This window comes from Sparus aurata, chromosome 1 (assembly GCF_900880675.1).
Source record: "Sparus aurata chromosome 1, fSpaAur1.1, whole genome shotgun sequence".
NCBI classification, from domain to species: Eukaryota; Metazoa; Chordata; class Actinopteri; order Spariformes; family Sparidae; genus Sparus; species Sparus aurata.
Window position 1 is genome coordinate 4,799,309 of NC_044187.1, and position 23,367 is coordinate 4,822,675.

At 44.5% G+C, this 23,367-nt stretch overlaps 1 protein-coding gene and 1 long non-coding RNA gene across 2 annotated transcripts; both read left to right on the forward strand.

Annotated features, from left to right (window-relative positions):
• Window positions 1-834: 834 nt before the first annotated feature.
• LOC115587890 (uncharacterized) lies at window positions 835-2,162 on the forward strand. The gene is made up of 3 exons (XR_003985221.1): window positions 835-1,404; window positions 1,628-1,718; window positions 2,105-2,162. It is a non-coding gene; the product is annotated as an uncharacterized LOC115587890 (long non-coding RNA).
• An 8,607-nt stretch (window positions 2,163-10,769) lies between these two features.
• Window positions 10,770-16,317, forward strand: LOC115587148 (B-cell receptor CD22-like). Its single transcript, XM_030426805.1, has 5 exons — window positions 10,770-10,779; window positions 10,828-11,088; window positions 15,313-15,406; window positions 15,509-15,575; window positions 15,757-16,317. Exons 1-5 carry the CDS (start codon window positions 10,770-10,772, stop codon window positions 15,832-15,834), a joined length of 510 nt encoding a protein of 169 aa, XP_030282665.1. The 3' UTR covers window positions 15,835-16,317.
• Window positions 16,318-23,367: the final 7,050 nt, after the last annotated feature.

Here is a 23,367-nt window from a genome sequence, read left to right on the forward strand (position 1 = left end):
CCTGAGAAAAATAATAGCAGGACGAGTCCGCCCGAGCCGCTCGTTTTGATATATTTTTTGTTTGTATGCGCTCAACGGTGCGGGGCGTGAAAACTGCCAAAATCGGAAGGAGGATGAATAATAATAAGAAGAGACACGAGCAATAACAATAGTGGGCTGTGCTCCGCACAGCCCACTATGGACACCTATAGCTCTGCTATAGAGGTGTCCATAGTGGGCTGGCGAGCACAGCCCACTAATAAGAAGAGGCGCGAGGAATAACAATAGTGGGCTGTGCTCCGCACAGCCCACTATGGACACCTATAGCTCTGCTATAGAGGTGTCCATAGTGGGCTGGCGAGCACAGCCCACTAATAAGAAGAGGCGCGAGGAATAACAATAGTGGGCTGTGCTCCGCACAGCCCACTATGGACACCTATAGCTCTGCTATAGTGGTGTCCATAGTGGGCTGGCGAGCACAGCCCACTAATAAAGGAAGTTTGAGTTTTGACTATCTGGTCAGAGGGGCTGACTACATCTGTGGATCCCAAGAGAATAAACAAGCTGTTCTCAGAGGACAATAAGGACCCAGAACACTGTTTGAAGCTAGAACGGTGGCAGGGTCCGCCATCTGTAAACAAAGTAAAACATGATGTAAATGTGTTGTCCTTCAAGGTCAGTTTGTTTATTCAGTTTGTTTAGATATAAATATTGATGTGTTTTGAATGAATGTTGGGACCTCTGCTGGTGAGCAGTAGGTCGTGTAATAACAAATACAAGCTTCAGGATCACACATGTCTATGTCTTAGCACATTAGGCAGAACTCTCCACTTTTTAGTTTATTGAATGTTGATTTGATGCTACGGCACACTTAACGTTTTATTTACTACCTTAAAGGGCCAGTTCACCCCAAAACAAAACTACATGTTTGTTCTCTTCCCTGTAGTTCTACTTATCCATCCAGATTGTTTTGGTGTGAGTTGTTCAGTTTTTGAGTTGTCAGCCGTAGAGAAGTCAGCCTTTGCTCCAATATAATGGAACTAGATGGCACATCGCCTCCACCTTGTTTTGAAAACTTTCATATAGGAACCATTTTTGTATATCTGTACAGAAGGAAGCTTGCATCTACTCAAGCCATCACCGGCAATCTCTCGAAAGAGAGAGAGAGTATTTTTGGCACACAAGCCAAGTATGTAGTTTCATTGTATTGTGTTAGGGTTTCTTTGTCAAGAGTTTGAATACATGGAAAATGTAAAAGCATTCTTGTCCCTGAGGTCAGCAGATACAAGAACTTCACTACGGCAGCGTACGATTCAAACGGACTCAGGCAGGTGCTCTTCACTCAGACGTCAGCCCAGCTCGGCATCACAGGAACGAGGAGGACAGTGTTGTATACGCGACTACAAACTTCATCAGTGCCTCAGGGTGAACAACTCCTCAAACAAGATAATCTTTGCTGCTATTTGAGTTTAAATGAAATACACATTAAGTTTTTGAAGGTTTTTCTGCACACATTGTGGTTGTTTTTTTATGGGGTCTTTTTTTGTATTCTAAACTGTTTGGAATTTCATGATTCTTGAGGTTTATTGTTAATTATTATACAGTTTGTTCAACAAACTTTTTAAATTTCTGTTAAATTCCTCCACAGAACAAACCATCAGGCAGCTGTGGAGGATCCATCTGCACTGTACAGCAGAGTTATCAAAAGCCACCGAGTGTGACGACAGCATGGCTCTGTGGTTTGTATTGATGGATCTTTTCTTCACTGATGATTTGACTAGAACACAGAGTTTGGGCAACCATATTTAATTAAAACCTCATTTATATTAATGAGAGCAGACTGAACATTAGAAACACCTCTCAGTGTAACACATGCAGTTCCAAAAATGACCACAACACATTCCTACAACAGTTTAAACATGAATGGAACATTATCACCTTCATGAAGGCAGAATTTATTACAAGACTGTTGTGTTAAACTGTATTTGTTTAGCTTTGGTGTAACTGTTTATATCACAAGTCAAATATCCTTTGTTTATATTCACTTGCTCATTTTCTGAATTCGTTTTATTTAAAAAACTTTTTTTTTTTTTTTTTTTTTTTCCCTTCATGGCTTTATTGATAGCTCAGCTGAAGATGTGACAGGAAACAGGATGAGAGAGAGGGGGAGTGACATGCAGCAGGCCGCAGGCCGGGAATCGAACCCGGGGCAACAGCAGCGAAGACAAAGCCTCTGTACATGGGATGCTTGCTTTACCAACTGAACTGAACGGCACCCCCTGAATTTGTATTTTTACTTCACTGAATTCACAGCTCACTATAATTAACTGTCTATATTGCTATTTGTATTTATCTACTTTGAAAACTATGTTTACATTTGTCACATTTCATCATCCTGCATGGAAAATAGCAAGTAAGACTCAAAGAAAAAACTCTTCTCACTGACCGTATGTTTGCCGAATGACCAAAACTTTACTTTTTGTTCTTTCATTCACATTTTCAGCTTTTTTACTTTGAATATGTATTCAGGTCTGATTAAACAGAAGCTTTATCACATAATTGTGTTGTCGTGTCTGATATGAAAAGCACTCGACCACATTGGGACATGAATTCACTTTTAAAAGATCATTTTAGATTAAATGGGGTTTATCCATCCGTAAATGGTGTGATGGTAATATTATACCCTGAAAAGGGGAAATATCAATAACGATGCTCTGACACAATGCTTCCACTCTGGCAGCTTCATTGAAGACCAAATTATTACAGAAGTATTAACACACGGTACAAAAGTTCCCTTTTTTCCTGTGATATATACCAAATATTACAATATACAAAAGTACATATTTCCTGCAAATCCAGGCTTCACTGGGATTTTCTTCAAGTTCAAGTTACTTTATTAGTACCCAGAGGTAGATTTTGTTTGCAGTAGAAGAGTCCTCATACACAAATATGGGAAAACATAGAGACACAATCACACATCATACAACATCATCATCCTTCTGCCATTTCATATATTTTCATTTTTCACTTTCTTTTGAAAGGTTAAATTAAATACAACAGGTAAATACACAGGAAATGTCATGTCATTGTCCATAACCGCTTCATCCTTTTTATGGGGTCGCAGGGTTTGTTGCTGGAGCCAATCCCAGCTGTCTCCGGGCGAGGGCAGGGTTCTCCCTGGACAAGTCGCCAGCTCATCGCAGGGCCCTTCACTGATGGCAGAGGTCGCCACGCAAGGTGCCAACTGCACATCAGGAGAAATTTGGGGTTCAGTATCTTGCTCAAGGACACTTCGACATGCAGCTCATCCTGGAGCCGGGATTTGACCCATCGCCCTTCTGGTCACTAGCCGACCTGCTCTACCCACTGACCTACAGCCACCCAAGACAGGAAATGGTCTATGAATAAACATACATTTAAATTATCCAACTCAATTTTCACTAACAATGACCACTCCATCTTTTAGCATAAAGGTTGTTTTAATTGGATTAATAGGAGTTTTGATGAGGAAAGGGAGGGGGGTCGAGTTAGAGGGATGAAGGAAAAGTGGAATAGAGTACACTGGATGAACAGAAAGAGGAGACGAGTACGTTGGAGAGTGGAAAGGAGGGCTGAGTACATTGGACGACGGAAAGGGGGGCGAGGTAGTTGGATGAAGCAAAAGGGGGTACGGTAAGTGTGAGTGTAAGTGTGCTGATGCTTCGTGCAGCGGAGGAGTTACGATAAAGCTTCCCAGTTGGGAGGGAGTCTTCGAAGGTAGCCTCCTTGGAAGGGTGATTAGAGGAATTTGAGGGATGCGCTGAGTACTACAGTTAATTTGGTGGAAAGGGGAACTTCTGAGATGTATGAAGAGTCGGGGATAACCTTTATGCCTGGGTGGAAACCGAAAAGTGGCAACATGGGTGAGGAAGTGGATGAACTGACTGGTTGGAGTGGTGTTTCGATTGGAGTGGTGGTAATGTTTATCGGGGTTTAGGGGTATTGGCTAAGTAAGAGTGCGTGTCCCGTGGGGTTGTGAGGGCAAGTGGACCCGGCGTGGGCTCCGCCGCAGTAAGACCAGATGTGCAATAGATGCATTGCAACCCTCCTTGAAGTTATTGCATACCATCATTCCAACCTCATAGAGGACTGGCCTTCCCCTTTTGTTGACGTCGTGGGGAAGCGGGCTGTGGGTGGATGGTGGCATGTTGGCATGTGGGCAGGGAGCAGGAATGTCTGTGATGGTGGAAGGAGGTGTAGCAGGTGCCAGACACCTAAATATGGGTGGAGCACATATGGGTGGGGCCAGAGGTTGAGGCAGGGGGGCAGTGATGACACATTCAGTTGCTGGGTGTGAGGGGGCTCTTCAAAGGTTGCAAGTCAAGGAGGGTCTTGCCTTGAACTCAAGAGAACTCTGAGTCAGGGCCCCCATTAGGCGCGGTGGTGGAACTGGTGGAGGCGGCCTGCAGCTTGGGTGGATAAATGGACATGTTTGGAATTAAAACCTGTGCCACCGAACCACAGAACAAGGGGGGCGGTAGGGAGGCGTGGCAGAAGCCAGAGTAAAGTTACAGGTGGCTGTGGGGTTGAAGATGGTTGGAGCAGTCCCCAGTCTTCGTTGCAGACGCTGCTCCTGTTCCTGGGTCAGCCAATGCCCCTCTGGCCCCTGGTTCTCTGTTAGCAGCCCAACCAATACCTTTTCCAAACCCTGAGTTTTCCATCCCTGCTGACCCACTACCAGACCTAACTGACCCACTACCATATAATCAGTCAGTACCCTTCTCTGAAAGCCAACCAGACCTGCCTCATGCCATTATCCTGGGCCTCAGTTTAACCTCGAGTCCTGCTGCCCTGTTTCCGACCTCCTGCTCTAGTGTCCAGCTGCTATGGCTTGTTATTAAATCTTGCCTTTTGTTCTTTACCCTGCCTGCCTCTAGAGTGACTTAGGTTTGGGTCCTCACTATTGTTGCCACAAGTAACATCCAGTTTGTTTTCTAAACATTAGCTCACACACAGTCTGATGAATGTCTGCTTTAGGCTTTTTAATTTAATCAAAGCTCAGATTAAAATCAAGGCTAACTGAACCTTTGCTGTTCTGCTGCCTCGCCTTTGGAACAATATCACATTTAGTTTTCAGTTTGCTGATACATCCATGTTTTACCTGCATTGTTTGTAAAGCAACAGTAAGAATCATTTCTTCATTTCATCTTAAGAGTTCACAGGCGTTCATCTTGGCATACATGTTAATAATATAAAGAGGAAGTGAGCCAGCAAGTTAACACGTCGATGTGTGTATAAGACAAGTGAACCAACCAGAGAGAGACAAACTGTCTCGTGACCGCGTCTTCCCTCTTCATGTAGAAGTGTTTGGTGAGATGAGCTGACATTCAGTACTTCTCATGTATGTGATCGACCTGCTGATTTAAAGATGTGAGGAGAAGCTATGAGTTTAACAGCAGCAGCAAGTGGATTTATTGTCGTCCTTCTCTCTGTACAAGGTACTGTACGTCTACATTTATACTGTAAGACTGTTAGCATGGTGGTTTTATAGTAAAGATTTGATGGGCAACAGTGCACAGTTAAGAGTTAGTAAAGCTGTGTTTGTGTGGATGAACAGTGACAGTACATACTGTACATTAACAATGGAAAAATCTGAAGAGAAAATCTGTTAAATAAAATGAATCGCTCTGAGGAACTTCCTCCATCGTTCAAACTTCCTCCAAACTGAACTTGAGCCTGCGTTCGTAGGTGTTAGAGGCTGGTCGATGTCCTCCGATAGCATAATTAACACAGGAACTACAGTTCAAAAATAACATGAATCTCTATCATGTCTTTCACGTCAAGAGAAATTAAATACCATTAGAGTCACAAAATGGATAACAAGAGTACGTCAAATGAATTTGTAGAAACAATGTGATTAAAATGAGAGATGATGATACAAGTTTATTAAATAGGATAAACCCGTTGAGATGAACCATGTCGTTTTTGAGGGGGTCCTGAAAGAATAACGTGGATGTGCTGCTTTTAGTAATGAAGCCACAGAGAATTATCACCTGACTCCAGTTCCTGTCAGCTTCACAGAGTTTGATTTGTTTCATGTTTTTTAACTCAAATGTTTGAGTTCCCTCTCAGTGTTCCCATTAGCCTTGTTTTCTGCAGCAGCTGTTTTGAGTGAAACATCTCTAAAAACCAGCTGTACACTACATGCCCAGCACCAAACAACAGACGGAGTTAGCATCTCGCTGGACACCAAAGTAGAGTATTTAGCTGCTAGACAGATATTTTATCAGTATTTCTGAGTATTGCTTGCTTCAAGATACATTTGTCAGTATTTTCTATCTGTGAGAAAAGTTGCTCACACCTCAGAGTTCTGCATTTCTCTGCAGTTCTCATTCACACTCTGCAGCAGCCTGACCACAGGAAGATAACCAGCAGACACTTGTTTCATGCGTCACACTTGTGCTGTGTTAAAGTACAGTCTCAACACATTGTTGCTCCTTCACTGCAGCCTCTGTGTAATGTCGGTCCTCAGTGCTCTCAGAGATCATGTGCACATCTTTCATTGTTCCTTTGCTTTAAATATTCTCATGTAAACCTCAATGATTTGCACATTTCTCCACAACTATCACTGAAACTTTATTTACAGTATAAACCCAATTTTAAAACTGACCTTAAGAGAAATGTGTGATACAGATCAAGTCTTACGTACCGTTCTAGTTAAGATAACAGAGACTGCCCAAAAAACCTGTTGATGAATTTTCATTCATCTGATTAACACAGGTGAGAAAGGAGAGTTGAAGTCTTTAATGAAGCTCCATCGATGAGAACAAAACTCAACAGTACATGTAGTGAGACAGTGTATTGCTTCACCAGTGTTGAAGGACACTTCCTGGTCTCTGACTATATAACTTGTTGCCCGAATACTTCTTGTTTAAGTCACGTTGTAATTGAAGGAAGAATACGCATTCGGTCGATTGTGAAGTTTGTGTGTTTCTCGTATGAGATATAGTGAAGATTAGTGAAGGCACAGGAAGGTTAGTGAAGGCTCTGATGCTACTGCCCCAACATACAGCGGCAAAGAAAATTACGCCTGCAACAACAGACTGGTGAAAGATTTCCAACATCTTGCTGCACATGTTGAAGGATCTCAGCTTCCTCAGGAAATAGAGTCTGCTCATCTCCTAGAGACACATTGTAGACAGAACACTGCCCAGACGGACAAACTGTGGCCTGCCTGTCAAGTAGTCAGTAATCCAGGAGATCATTGTGTCATCACTACCATCACCTGCAGCTTCTCACCCAGTAGCAGAGGTTGAATGGTGTCAAAAGCACTGAAGAAATCAAAGAATGTGATCCTCACAGAGCCTTCTCCACCATCCAGATGCATATGGGCTCGTTGCAGCAGGTAGATGACAGCATCATCAACTCCTAAATGGGGCTGATAGGCAAATTGCAAAGGGTCCAGAAACGTCCTCACCTGTGGCCTCAGCTGGGCTAAGACCAGTCTCTCCAGGACCTTCATCACATGAGATGTGAGAGTGACTGGTCTGTAGTCTGCTGGGTCGGATGGCCTCGACATCTTGTGGACTGGAACCAGGCAGGACCCCAGGGTTGGGACCTTCTCCTGACTCAGACTCAGGTTGTACAGATGTCCCAGTACAGGAGACAGCTGGCTGGCACAGGTCTTCAGGATCCTGGGTGTGATGCCGTCAGGGCCTTAGACTTTCGCTGCTGTAGTCTTCGCAATTTTGCGAAAACGCACATGTATTGCATCATTTTGGCCAACCGTCCATACGGATCCTGAAAACGCAGTGACTGAAAACGCACTTTTTTGAAAACGGGTCTCAGAGTGGAGAAATCACGCCCCAGAGGCAAGAGGTCGCCCCACCCCTCGACCTCTTGCCTCTGACCTCTGAACCCTTCGACGTCTCATAACAACAACAACAACAATGGTGGACTACATGTTCGTGTTCGTTGTACAGAAGATATTGAGCCTTTCTCGCAACTTACTCGCCTTGTAGTTGAGTGTGAGTCGCAGGAGGTGACAGGAGGTGAGCTAAACCTGTTAAAGAACTGGTTGAACTGGTTTGCTCTATCTAGGCTCCCTGATGTCTGCCTGTCTTTTGCCTTTATCCCTGTGATGTTCTTCATTCCCGTCCACACATCTCTCACACTGTTCAGAATTGCCTTCAGGTCATTAGTGATCCAGGGCTTGTTGTTGGAGAAGCAGTGCACGGTCCAGGCTGGCATGTTGGCGTCCTCACAGAATCTGGTGTAATTGGTGATGCAGTCAGTCATCTAAAAATTGTCCCCCCCATGTAGCTCACAGAGTACATCCCATTCTGTAGACTCAAAGCAGACCTGCAGTGCAATGTTTTGATGTTTGATGATGTTTTGAGTCTGATTTTAATGTCTGATGTGTTCTGTGTTACAGTGCTTCAGGGTCAGAATGACTGGGGAGTGACTTACAGCTCTACTGAGATCTGTGCCTTAAAAGCATCAACAGTGGAAATAAGCTGCACCTACACATACCCATCCAGATTATTTGGCCGTGATAATGAAGTTAAAGAAACATTCTGGTTGACTAAACTGAGTGGAAATACACCTGTGGATCTGAGAACAGACTCAGATTATCAAGATCGTGTTGAGTACAGTTGTTCTGAGAAGAGCTGCACTCTGAGAATCACAGACCTGAGAGAGAGCGACTCAGCTGAGTTCCAGTTCATGTTCATTACAAAAAAACCAGATGGGAGATATACTGGTTCACCTGGAGTCACTTTGAGGGTCACAGGTAACATTTTCATTTACATTTTAATCATTTCCAAATGTTCAACATCTGAAGAACAATAATATAGATGTTGGTGTGTGTTTGTTGATAGTTTGTCTAAAAAAGCATTCTTGTGTCCTCTTCACATCCAGATCTCCAGGTGAAGGTGGGCAGATATTATCGCTGGGGAGAGCTGAAGTGTCACAGCAGTTGTCGTCTACTTGATCATTCTTCGTACATCTGGTACAAAGATGGACAGAAAGTTCAGTCACAAACATCTTCTACTTATTCAAACTACTTTTATTCTGCAGACAGTTATTCCTGTGCTGTTAAAGGACATGAGGATTTCCCCTCTCCTCCAGTGTGTGAGTTTACCACACTAACATAACACCATCTGATGGAGTCTGATAACTACATGTATTTTAATATGGAGACCCTCATTGTGACTCTTCATCAACTCTGGTTTAAAAATGATCTAAACTTTGTTTTATCTTTTAGGTGTCTATGATCGACCCTGCAACAGAGTGATTTACACTGACAGAAGCAGCTGTGCCTTCAAAGGCTCATCAGTGGACATTTCTTGCACTTACAGCAGTTATAAAACTATCAGATATAAATTCTGGTTCAGTCCTGAACGTTCTCATCAGTGGCAGAGTCCTTCACAGCCTGAGGACCTTAGTGAAGACTCCCAGTTTGCAGGTCGTGTTCAGGTCCTTGAATCAGAGACAGGACGCTCCACTCTGAGAATCACTGACCTGACAGAGAGTGATTCAGCTCAGTATCACTTCAAATTCACAACAGACGGTTTTGAATGGAACAGTAGTTTACCTGCTACAGCTCTGACTGTCACAGGTACTGATGAACACACACTGATGTAAAACATCAACATAGAACATTTAGAAACAGTGAACATGTTGAAAATGATGGATCATCATGAGTTTGTCTGATAATTACTGTTGTGTTGGCACTAATGTTCACTGCTAGTTCTAGGAATAGTAACTGTTGTGTTGTCGTGTGTGTACATCTATCAGTGATTTCTGTTAGAAGCAGTGATAATAATATTGTTTCTTGTTCTCATATCCAGCTCTGCAGGTGCAGGTGAGCAGAATAACAGTCCACCAGTCTGATACTGAGGCAGAGCTGAAGTGTCACAGCAGCTGCAGTCCAGCTGGTCGTCTTTCCTACGTCTGGTTCAAGAACAGACAGAAAGTCAGAGGGGTGGAGACATCTTCTTTTAAAGGCCGGATTTATCCTGGAGACATCATTTCTTGTGCTTTGAAAGGACATGAGAACTACGGCTCTCCTCCAGTCTGTGAGTTTGATCCTCTGTATCAGGGAAAAACACATATACACACTGGCTAAAGATTGAAGACAGACACATGTAAAGAACTAAAAATAAAAAAATATATTCATTCACTGTCAGTTTCCACCAGCAGGAGTCTGACCAGGGACAGCTCCACGATCAGCTCTCTAGACAGCCACTGTGACAAATAGAGACAATGATAACAGAAACAGAGAAAGATACATTTCAATCACAACAGTCAGTTGTCTGTGATAACATGTTCTCATTGTCCATTAATACATGTTCACATCTCCTCCAGATGCTCCAAAGCTTCCCTCTGTGTCAGTGAGTCCCTCTGCTGAGATAGTGGAGGGCAGTTCAGTGACTCTGACCTGTAGCAGTGATGCTAACCCAGCAGCTAAATACACCTGGTACAAGGAGAATGGAGATCCAGACCTTCAACCTCTCAGTAAAGAACCACAGCTTGTCTTCAGCTCCATCCAGTCCTCTGACTCTGGAGAGTATTGCTGTACAGCTGAGAACGAGCTGGGGAGGAGGACGACTGAATACATCTATATTAATGTGACATGTGAGTATTATTCTTGAGATAACATATCTCTTAAATCTGTCCAGTCAAATGTTTTTGTGTCACACATTCTCAGCTGTAATTCCTTGAGCAGCTTTAGTTCTTTCATGCAGTTTCCTGACCAGATTGGAACAGTGCTACACACAGCCGTTCACAGTCTATGATTTAAATAGCATATGAACTACTGTAATAACACATTTAATGTAGAATAATCTTTTTACATCTCTCCTTCAGATGCTCCAAGACTTCCCTCTGTGTCAGTGAGTCCCTCTGCTGAGATAGTGGAGGGCAGTTCAGTGACTCTGACCTGTAGCAGTGATGCTAACCCAGCAGCTAATTACACCTGGTACAAGGAGAACGAAGACTCACCAAACGCATCAGGACAGATCTTCACCATCACTGACTTCAGAGCTGAACACAGTGGGAATTATTACTGTGAAGCCCAGAACAGAAGAGGACGTCATAACTCCACCTTACAGCTGATTGTTGTGGCAGGTGAGACACTATTTCGTTGATTAACATACAGTAACACCTGGGAAACTGATTAATTAATATCATCTTTATTGACAGACTCGAGGTCCAGGTATAAAAAAACACACACAATAAACAGACAAACAAAAGATTACACATACATTACACATGTGTGCTCAATGGTTAAAAAACATAAACATGTTGGTTCCAATATTTCCAAAAGCTGGAGAAATATCTTGTCTCACTTTGGGTAGGGTCAGTCAATGATATTATAATCCCATTCCTAGAATCAATCAGCCGACGCATAAATTTAAACATAAAATTCCTAAGTAATGCCTGAAAAGTGGGAACATTACAGTTCACAAACATCTTGCTAGCACTTTCCCACCTTGGGTATTTTAACAGGATTCTAAGAGCATCGTTATATGCCACCTTAATCTTATTCATCTTTGCTTTACTATGGCTACACCACGGGTGTGCTGTGTAAAGTGGAGTGCAGTATGCTTTAAAAAGCGCTGTTTTAACTTCATCAGTGCACATATGAAATTTGCGTGCCAGCATATTTGTCTGAGCATATAATTTATAGCACTGGCGCTGAATATCATCATCATCACTAAGGTCATTCCTGATGATATGCCCTAAGTATTTTACTTTGATAGCAATAACTAGCTCTTGTTCAGACAGGTAAAAGGAGGGAAACTTTAGCTTCTGATCCTCCTTAGTTCTAGCTATCATGATAACACTCTTTTTGGGATTAAATTTGATGTCAAACTGCAAACCATACTTAGTACAAACTCTGAGCAGTTGCTGTAAGCCAGCACTATATGGTGACATAATGATTAAATCATCAGCATACATTAAATGGTTAATAAGTTGATTCCCCACCACACATCCAGTCTTACACTCTTCTCATTCTCTAGACAGACCATCCATATACAGGTTAAAAAGGACAGGTGACAACATTCCGCCTTGTCTGACCCCATTGGTAACAGGGAATGGGGTTGATGTTGTTTTGCCCCATCTAACTTGCATGGTTTGGTGAGAGTACCAATAATGCAGAATTCTTATTAAGTATGCGGGCACCCCTCGCTCTTGCAACTTAATAAACAGTTTGCCATGATTAATGCGATCAAAGGCTTTGGTCGCATCTAAAAAGCACATAAACATAGTTGAATTGCGCCTTTTATAGTTAGAGACAAGTTCTTTTAAAGCATAAATACACAAGTCAGTGCCATGCTTAGTTTTGAATCCAAATTGGTTGTCAGTCGTTATAGCATAATCTTGAAGCCTGTCAAGCAAGATCCGTTCAAACACTTTAGATAGTATACTAGCTATAGCAATTGGTCTGTAATTATCTATGCTTGATGCTTTGCAGGTTTTATCTTTGACGACTGGTGCTAGCAGTACAGATAGCATAGAGTCAGTTAAAATACCATGAAACATCAATCCAGAGAAACACATAGCAAGTAACACTGAGAGTCTGTGGCTTGCATATTTCAGGTGTTCAGCTGTTATTTTGTCAGGACCACATGCTTTGTTTGCAGCCAATTTCCCAATTGCACAATACACTTCATTTGGCCTTATAACAACACCATCATTACTAACCACATCACCAACCTTAAACTCAGCACTCATGACACAGTTAAAAATTCCCCTAAAATGGGTTCTCCACAGCTCAGCAATATTTTCATCCCCAGAGATCCCATCAATATTAGATGGCAGAGGCATCTTACTGTTGTTGGAGACTTTAACTTCTTTCCAGAACTCATAGACATCATTCTGCAACAATTTTTTTCCCATGGAATTTGCCCTCAACATCTGGTCATTTCTTTTGATAAAACGTACAGCATATTTAAACTTGGCATTTGCCCTTTTCTTATGTTCAAACTCTGGGCCATGCCTAATTTTTCCAGCTAATACCCAGCTGTGGAGGGCCTCTTTAGCCTCTGTATGAAGCTCATGTACATATTCATTCCACCCTGGCCTAATGCTTTGTTTCCTTTTTTCTTTTATAAAATAATTACTGTCATTATTTAAGCAGTTTACTATTTTCTCATACAATCTAAGTATTTCAGAGTTGTGCTCAACGTTCATACAATTAATGTTGTTACACAAGAAAGCATAAATTGGTATATCAATATAACTGAGACTTAAATCTGTCAGAGAGTTATACTTCCAGAGATCATATTCTGTGAGCCTTGCCCAATCAACTTTCCTGTGCTCATGAGCGTCATATCTGGTCAGCTCAGGTAAGCTATCAAGATCTAATACCATGGAGAGAGCTATGTGATCTGTTGTAGCCAGACTATACAGAATGTCAATCTCCATAATGCAATCATGAGCATCAGCTGTACATATACAATGATCCAGCCAGGATGTTGTATGCCATGCTTCACTAATATAAGTGTAGCTATTAGCTGGTAACATCACTTTGCTTGTTAGGACTAGCTTGTTATTTTCACAGAACTGATTCAGGTGTCTCCTAAATAAGGACCCATCATCTGAGATATCAGCATTCAGATCACCCACTACAAATATGCATGTACATTCACTTTCTTTAATAAAAGAGCTGATAAAGGCCAGCCTACTAAGGTATTCATTTTCATTTTGATAGCTTTCATAGGGAGTGTAAACATTTAAAATAATGAAGGTGCACTTTTCATGTGCAACCTTGATTGCAATAGCCCAGTTAACCTCTAGTCTTACAACACTTATCAGTGGATCATATTTCTTCCGCCAGAAAATGGCCACCCCTCCAGGTATTCTACCACGTATTATTCCCATACTTAAATCTGTTGTGGACTCCCCTGCCCCATAGAAGTCATCATGCACAGAACCAAGTTTTTCTAGATCTTGTTTAGGTAGAAGAGTCTCTTGTATACACAGAATGTCCGAGGTCACAAACAGTTGGTCAGTAACAATGCGTCGCGCTTTGTCCCCGGCCGCCTGTCCAAGGCGTAAGCCACGCGTGTTATATGACACAACTTTCATGATGATGACAGTCCAGGCTTCACAGCAACAGTTGCCCCAGCGTCAGACACACAACCAGCCTTTGCTACAGAGCGAGTTTTTATATCCACTGGTTTGCACGCTTCATAAATGCGCCGCACAAAGACACCCTCCGGCCAAAGTTGTGGCTCATACATTTCGCCCACATTATTGCATTCAGCAGTGACTTTGAATGAGTTATATCGCCTCTGGGCACTGTCTATTTTTTCACAGGTCACATCACGATGTAGGTTGTCTTTCAGGTAGCTAGCCAATGCTTCTGAATTTACATCAGGCGAGAATTTTGTGGCGAAGACACTCACAAGTTTTGTCTTCACAACCTGTATGGATCCCCCTGCACTGGTTCCAACAATGCCACTTTTCTTATCCCTCCTGGGGGCATTCATTCTCGGCTTGCTCTGGATGAAGGCATCCCCGTGTGAGTGTTGTCTACGCCCGTGCTTGACTACGCGACTCCATTTCGGGGAAGCCGTTTCAGCGCCATGGTAACCCGAACCTTCCTCCGCTGCGTTGGTATTCAGCACCGTGGTGGTTCCAGGCTCCTGCCCCGTGTTATCCAAAACCTGGCCTGCGACCTCCTCCTCGGCGACCTCAGGGCTGAGCAAACTTTTCGCGTCTTCTTCACCTTTTTCCATTAGGCAAAGCCGTTGATTTAATCCTGCGACAACCCCACGGAGGTCCTCACATACATCTGTTTGCGCAGACAAAGCCTGTTTCATGGTTGATAAATCCACACCTAAGCGATCAATTTTCCCCAGTAAACAGGAGACATCAAGGCTGTTAAAAGTCACAGGTGGAAGTTCATCCATATGATAAGAAACAAAACAAGGGATGTTTTCGCCAGCCTCGTTTAGCACTTTTAAACAACTTTTAACGTTGTTCACGTCCTTTTGATGCCCTTTATGCGTAACAAAGCGTTGAGTGGTATGTGGACAAAGTTCAAACAAAACTTTCCTTGAGTTCTCAATCCATTCTGACCCGAAGTGATTCACAGTCAGCAAAACGATATCATCCTGACTGAGAGTTTTCATTTTAACCACGAGAAAGTTCAGCAGTTCATCTTCCACCACAGTTTTACCATCAGCTGTGGTGTAAATCTCCGGTTTTATTCTACTTTTTCTCAGAGGTGCAGCGCCTTTGTCTCTGCCTGCAGCCTCCGCCATGACACTCATGATGAATCAAACCCTACTAGTGAGGTCCACTACAGTCTATTTAATAACTGTCTATCTCCATTTCCAGGGAGCTCAACAACAACAACTGTGATAAATATCATCAGGTTGATTCTGGTGGTTCTGATGTCGGTTCTGCTGCTTCTGTTTTGTCTGTGGATGAGGTGAAACTACAAACATTAACATTACTGATCTGTTACTTTGAATGTTTACTTTCACGTTTCTGAGTTTTTAATGACCATTTTTGTTTTGTCGATTTCCTTCAGGAAGAAGAAAACTCTGAGCTCCACCACTGAACCAAATGAGCCCATAGAGACTGTGGAGATGAGAGAGGTATTTGACCACAGTGATGAGAAATCAGCACATTTACTGTCGATGTTTTTACAACAAAGATCAAGTTATGGAAACATTTCTGCTTTAAACATGTCTGAGTTTGTTGTCATTTATAATCTGATTGTGTCTAAGTTCCATTTATGAGGCCTTTGACTGTCATCTTGTTGTCTCTCCCCATCAGTTGGAGTCTGATCCTGATTACACCAACATCTCACCTTTGAACAGAGAAACTGCAGCATGTGGCAGAAGTTCCGAGTAGCATGCAGCTTTATTTTTACCTGTGCAGGTACATTACATATGTGAAGGATTATACTTGGTATGCAACATGCTATTTTATCTTTTAATGCTCATAATATAACATTTTACTCTGATGCAGTAACTTGTTTTGAAGAAATACTGATTGTTCTATCACATCACACCTGTCCTGGCAGAGAAAGATATGTGGAACAGGAAGCACAGTATCTCACAGCATGTACATTATATATTAAAACACATTGAAATGTAACATGAGCCCAGCTCTATCACTCTGTAGCTGTAACATGTTCAAAGTACTGCAGTGGCTGATTGAAATAAACATCCAGCTTCCAACATCTCTGTAGTTTGAACATCATGTCAGTTCCCTCTCTGTGCTGCAGAGGGCGACACTGTGCAGAAAGTTTTGGATTTCAGCTTTAAACAAACTCTTTTTGTGTTTAGTCTTCAGAATAAAGGTTTTATTCATCAACAGTGGACACAAATAAAATATGAATGACTTTGTTTTCTCTGACTGTGTTCTCAGCACTTCTATGGTTTGTATTTTTTGCAGTTCTTTAATTCTTGTATTGGCTCCTGCCTGCTCCTCCTGTTTTTGTTCCTTTTTGTAGTTTTGTATTTTGTATTCAGACCTCAGCTTCTTATTAAAGCTCACCTTTTGTTCCTTACCTTGCCTGCCTCCTGAGTGTCTTGTGTTTGGGTCCTCACCATTTCATGACTCATAACAATACCAACTGACCAACAATGGACCAGGCGGGGAAAAAATCTCTGATGGTGGAAATAAAGAAGTACTGCTTAATTTTCGAATGACTGAACTCTATCACAGGATCTGTAGACAGGTTTTTTTCTACAACTTAATCCCAAAGACACACTGCTCAAGACCAAGGCTGTTGGACTGACAACTTGTAGTCACTGACTTCACTGACAGCCTGCTAACCTCCTGCCTGCTCCAGCTCCTGTCTCAGGGAGTCACCAGCCTGCTAACGTTGCTTCCTAGCTCCACGGAGTTCCCCCTGTCTGTCTCCTTGGAGGGTCTTCTGCCCTGTGGTTCCGAGTCTCCCCTGTCAATGCAGGTCTTGTTCCTGGGTCAGTCAACGCCTTTCCGACCGCTGAGTTCCAATCCCTGCAGAACCACCACCAGACTCCCCACACCATCATTCATCAGCCTTCTCTGACACCCAGTCAGACCTGCCTCATGCCATAGTCCTGGTGCACAGTTTCCATTCTCCAGTCATGCTGCCATGTTGCTTGCCTCCTGCTTTGGTGTCCAGCTTCTAGGCTGTGGTCCAACAGCCCTCCTGTTCTGGTGTCCAAGGGCCTCCAATGGTACCGAGACTCTGGTCCTGGTCTCCAGCATCCTGAGGGCTTCCAATTCTGCTGCTGGTCTCATGGCCTCCAGCCGGTCATGGTTTGATAGTGAAGCTTCCCTCTTGTTGTTTACCTGCCTGCCTCCAGAGTGTCTTCTGTTTGGGTCCTCACTATTGTTGCTCCATGTAACATCCAGTTTATTGTCTAAACATTAGCTTACACACACTCTGATGAATGTCTGGTTTAGGCTTTTTAATTGAATCAAAGATCAGATTAAAATCGAGGATTACTGAACCTTTGTTGTTCTGCTGCCTCAACTTGGGAACAATATCACATTTAGTGTTCAGTTTGCTTCTGCGTCCATGTTTTTGAATCATGTTTGTAAAGCAACAGTAATAATCATTTCTTTTTCTTCATTTTCTTCTTGAGGGTTTGTCTCTTCATACATGTTGATAATATAAAGAGGAAGGAAACCAGCCATTTACCACCTAGATGTGTGTTTAAGATAAGTGAACCAACCAGAGAGAGACAAACTGTCTCGTGACCGCGTCTTCCCTCTTTATGTAGAAGTGTTTGGTGAGATGAACTGACATTCAGTACTTCTCATGTATGTGATCGACCTGCTGATTTAACAGACGTGAGGAGAAGCTATGAGTTTAACAGCAGCAGCGGGTGGATTTGTTGTCATCCTTCTCTCTGTACAAGGTACTGTACATCTACATTCATACTGTAAGACAGTTAGCATGGTGGTTTTATAGTAAAGATTTGATGTGCAACAGTTCACAGTTAGAGATAGTAAAGTTGTGTCTGTGTGGACGTACAGTGACAGTACATACTGTACATTAACAATGGAAAAATCAAAAGGGAAATCTGTTTAATGAAATGAATCGCTCTGAGGAACTTCCTCCATCGTTCAAACTTCCTCCAAACTCAACTTGAGCTGCGTTCGTAGGTGTTAGATGCTGGTCGATGTGCTTCGATTGTTACGCTGGAGACTCAGGTGGGAACCAAAAGCGGACTTGAGCCGAGGGCAGTTGGTAAGGTTCTTTATTGAAACCAATGAGCAGACGGATGAGGGAGCGAGCTGGACGTGGCTGGAGAGCAGTGCAGAGCGCAGGCAGCGGGGCTGGAGGCGCCGCAGCACGGCTGACGAGACACGCAGAGGCCGGTGGCTCGGCGGAGTGCTGAACAGGTGTGGTGCTGAACAGGTGCGGCGGTTCGCTGGCACGGAGTGGCGGGCAGTCAGGCACTAAGGACACTGGAGACAGATTGAGATTTAGTTGAGACACAGGAAACACTGGGATCATCAACGTTATTCAGGGACAGAGCCATATACCACGTGAGGTTCACGAAATCATCTGGCAGCAGGCGACGCGTTGACAAGGGCATATAAGCGGGCGCTGATTGCAGATATGCTGCTGGTGCGTGTGATGGTCCGGAGGCTGCAGCTCCGCCCAGCTCTCTTATGCACCTCTGCAGACAAACAAACACACAAGCACAGAAAAACACCCACACACATACACTGCAGCCATATGATCGTGACAAAACCCCCCCTCAACGGGCGCCTCCGGGCGCCCTGCCCGGCTTGTGGGGGAACTCACAGTAGAAGTCACGGATGAGAGAGGGGTCTAGGATAAGTGCCCGTGAGACCCAGGAACGTTCCTCGGGACGTACCCCTCCCAATCCACCAGAAACTGGATCCTGTGACACCTGCGATGAACATCCAGGATCCTACTGACTGTGTAGGCAGGGTCGTGGTCCATGAACCGAGTGGGTGGCGGGGGTTCGGCTGGAGGGCTGAGGTCGCTGGAGGACACTGGTTTGATCTGTGACACATGAACGGTGGGGTGCACCGGTAGGGACGCAGGCAGCTTTAGGCGAACAGAGGAGGGGTTAATTATCCTCTCTACCTCGAACGGGCCGACAAAACGTGGAGGCAGTTAACGGGATTCCACCTGTAGGGGAAGATCACGGGAGGACTAGCCATACCTTCTGATATGTGGGGGCGGGGATGCGGTGGCTGTCCGCCAGCCATTGACTACGCCATATGGCGCGAGTAATAGCCTCTCGTGCCATTCTCCATACCTCCGCGCACAGGGCGACGTGGGCCTGAACAGAGGGAACAGCTACATCTCGTTCCTGGGCAGAGAGGAGAGGTGGTTGATAACCGTAGGCGGTCATACCTGTTGCTGCGCTGGAAAGGGATTTGTGCGTGTATTACACCCAGGTAAGGAAGGAGGACCAGGAGGAGGGGATTCCGAGCCATAACACAGCGGAGGGCGGTCTCTAGGTTCTGGTTGGCCCTCTCCGTCTCTCCGTTGGACTGTGGGTGATAGCCGGAAAAGCGGTTAGCGATTAGGTGGTCCGGTGCCAGGGTGAGTGCGTTGGGCCGTTCATACAATAGACTCAGTCTCCCAGGTGGTGGCTCCCATTATCCGGGTAGCGGGCATGATGGGTTCGGGGTCCGTGGGAAGTGTGTCACTGGAGTAGATGCAAGAGAGAGTGTCCGCTTTTCCGTTCTTGGAGCCGGGGCGAAAAGAGAGGGCGTAGTCGAACCGACTCAGGAAAAGTGACCAGGGCGCCTAGCGAGAGTTCAGCTGGCGGGCTGAGCGCAGGTATTGCAGATTCTTTTGGTCTGTCCAGATTAGGAATGGCCCCTGTGTTCCCTCCAACCAATGCCGCCACTCCTGTAGGGCCAGAACCACTGCCAACAGTTCGCTATTGCCTAAGTCGTAATGTCTCTCTGCTGGCGAGAGCCGACGAGAGAAGTAAGCACAGGGATGCAGCTTGTGTGTAGCGGCGCTGCGCTGCGCTGTGAAAGGATGGCCCCCACCCTGGAGTCAGAAGCATCCACTTCTACCATGAACTGGTGGCCCGAGTCCAGATGTTGGAGAATGGGGACATGAGTGACTAAGGTCTTCAATCTTGAAAAGGCTGCTTCCGCAGTGGGGTTCCAGATGAAGGGGGAATTGGGAGAAGTCAGTTGAGTCAGTTGAGTGAGGGGGGTGGCAACATGGCTGAAATCCTGAATGAATCTCCAGTAGAAATTAGCGAAGCCCAAGAACCGTTGCAGCTGCTTATGGGTAGATGGTTTGGGCCATTCCTTCACCGCTCGTATCTTTATCGGGTCGGGTTGAATCTGTCCTTGGGCGATGACAAAACCCAGGAAGCTGATCCTCGGAGAATGAAATTCACACTTCTCCGGCTTGACGTAAAGCTTGTTGATGAGCAGTCTCTGTAGCACCAGCCTCACATGCTCTACGTGCTTCTCCATACTTTCAGAAAAAATGAGGATGTCATCTAAATAAACAAACACAAAGTGATTAAGCATGTCTCTTAGAATGTCATTAATCAAAGCTAGAGATACAGCTGGTGCGTTGAAGAGCCCGAACGGCATCACAGGATACTCAAAGTGGCCAAGGGGGGTCTTAAACGCTGTTTTCCACTCATCGCCCTTCCTTATGCGCACCAGCTGATAGGCATTCTGCAGATCTAGCTTAGAGAGCACACGGGCATGGCAAAGCGGCTCAAATGACGGGTCAATCGGAGCAGAGGGTATTTGTTCTTTATGGTGATCTTGTTCAATCCTCGGTAGTCGATGCAGGGGCGTAGTGTGCCATCCTTCTTTCCCACAAAGTAAAACCCTGTGCCGAGGGGAGACGAGGATGAACGAATGAGACAAAAAGCCTTGGAGCTGTTGATGTATACATCGCCTCCCTCTCGGGGCGCGACAAGTTGTATAGGCGGCTGGAGGTGAGAGCGGCACCGGGGAGCAGGTCTATTCCGCAGTCGTATGGGCAGTGAGGAGGCAGGGACAGGGCACGTTCTTTACAGAACACAGGAGACAGGTTGTGATACGCGGGAGGCACCAGTGACTAATCAGGGGATTGGGCGTGGGCGGTCTCTTCGCCCCGTCTGAGGGAACCGCAGAGCGAAAGCAGTGAGTGTGGCAAAAGGGGCTCCAGCTGGAAATGGTAGCTGTGGTCCAGTCTATGTGGGGGTTATGGAGTTGCAGCCAGGGGAGTCCCAAGACCACCGGGGAACAGGGGGAAGGGATGACAAACAATTGAATTACCTCCCGGTGGTTGCCAGAGATAGTGAGAGTGATCGGTAAGGTGCGCCGGGTGACCACCGCCAGCCTTCGCCCGTCTAGAGCGTTCACAGTTCTGGGAATATCGAGGGTTTCTACCGGGATAAGAGCTTGTCGGACAAGGGTGCTTTCAATGAAATTATCATCTGCGCTAGAATCCACAAAAACCTGGACGGGTAGGGAATTATGAGTGCACTGGAGCGACATGGGGAGGTTTATGCGGACTAAAGGGCTGGGGCAGGATGATGTTTGGCTCACCAAGGTGCCCTCTGTCAGTGGCGAACCGGACCTTTTGGCAAATCCAGGCAGAGGGCGAGGAAGTGACCAGCCTGGCCACAGTAGATGCATAGCTGAAGGGCTCTTTGGCATTGCCATTCCTCCAGCGTTAAGCGAGACCTCCCCAGCTGCATCGGTTCCTCCCCACCAGCAGAGGTGGCACTGGGAGCGCCGGGGGGAACGTGAGGCGTTCATTGGGAGTGCGGGGGTGTGCAGCCATATGATCGTGACACCGATAGTATAATTAGCACAGGAACCAAAGTTCAGAAATAACACAAATCTCTATCATGTCTTTCACGTCAAGAGAAATGAAATACCGATATATATATTGTTTGAGTTCACTCTTAGTGCTCTCATCAGCCTTGTTTCCTGTTTTCAGTGAAACATCTCTAAAAACCAGCTGTACACTACCTGCCCAGCACCAAACAACAGACAGCTGTTAGCTGCTAGACAGATATTTTATCAGTATTTGTGAGTATTTCTTGCTTCAGGATAAATTTGTCAGTGTTTTCTAACCGTGAGAAAAGTTGCTCAAACCTCAGAGTTCTGCATTTCTCTGCAGTTGCTCAACAGTACATGTGGTGAGACAGTGTATTGTTTCAACAGTGCTGAAGGACACTTCCTGGTCTCTGACTATTTAACTCACTGCCCAAATACTGCTTTTAAACTCACGTTGTAAGAAGAAAGAATATGGTTTTTGGTCGATCTTGAAGTTTGTGTGTTTCTCGTATGAGATATAGTGAAGTTTAGTGAAGGCACAGGAACCTCTGACCACACAGAAGTCTGTGACCCTGATCATGACCTCAGGGTGACTCTACCTCCTCTGTAAGTAGAGTGGGAGATGTATACAGACACACTTACTACTGTGAAACTGTGAGACTGAACATATGAAATTCCTTTACAAAACCATCTGAAGGCAGATTTTACTCGCCCACCAAACACAAGTTTGTATGAAGAGAGCCACAGTGTGTTGAGAAGTGTAGCTTCACCGACTTAAGCTCGTGTACTGCAGTGAAAATCTGTCTCCTGATGATGTTTAGAGTCTGATTGTAGTTTCTGATGTTCTCTGTGTTACAGTGATACAGGGTCAGGATGACTGGGGAGTGACTTACAGCTCTACTCAGATCTGTGCCTTAAAAGGATCAACAGTGGAAATAAGATGCACCTACACATACCCATCCAGATTATTTGGCAGTGATACTGAAGTTAAGGAAACATTCTGGTTTACCAAGGAGAGAAGATATCAACCTGTGGATCTGAGAACAGACTTAGATTATCAAGATCAGGTTGAGTACAGTTGTTCTGAGAAGAGCTGCACTCTGAGAATCACAGACCTGAGAGAGAGCGACTCAGCTGAGTACAAGTTCAAGTTCATAACAAACCAACCAGGTGGGAGTTATACTGGTTCACCTGGAGTCACTTTGAGGGTCACAGGTATCATTTTCGATCATATTTTCATTATTTCCAAATGTTCAACATCTAGAAAACAATATTGAAAATAAATGTGTTGTGTTTTTTGACAGTTTGTCAAAGATAACATTCTTGTTTCTTCTTCACATCCAGATCTCCGGGTGCAGATGGACAAACCTGTATATCCTAGCAATAGACAAATGATGTGCCTCAGCAGTTGTCGTCTACCTGATCGTTCTTCTTACATCTGGTACAAAAATGGACAGAAAATTCAGTCACGAGCATCTTTTACTAATTCAGCGAATATGCTTTCTGCAGACAGTTTTTCCTGTGCTGTTGAAGGACATGAGGATTTCCCCTCTCCTCCAGTGTGTGAGTTTACTACACTAACATAACACCATCTGATGGAGTCTGATAACTACATTCATTTTAATATGGAGACCTTCTTTGTGACTC

Coding starts and splice junctions, on each gene's coding strand:
- LOC115587148 (XM_030426805.1), top strand. Junction 11,089..15,312: donor ACAGCTGATTGTTGTGGCAG/GTGAGACACTAT, acceptor CTCCATTTCCAG/GGAGCTCAACAACAACAACT. Junction 15,407..15,508: donor CTGTTTTGTCTGTGGATGAG/GTGAAACTACAA, acceptor GATTTCCTTCAG/GAAGAAGAAAACTCTGAGCT.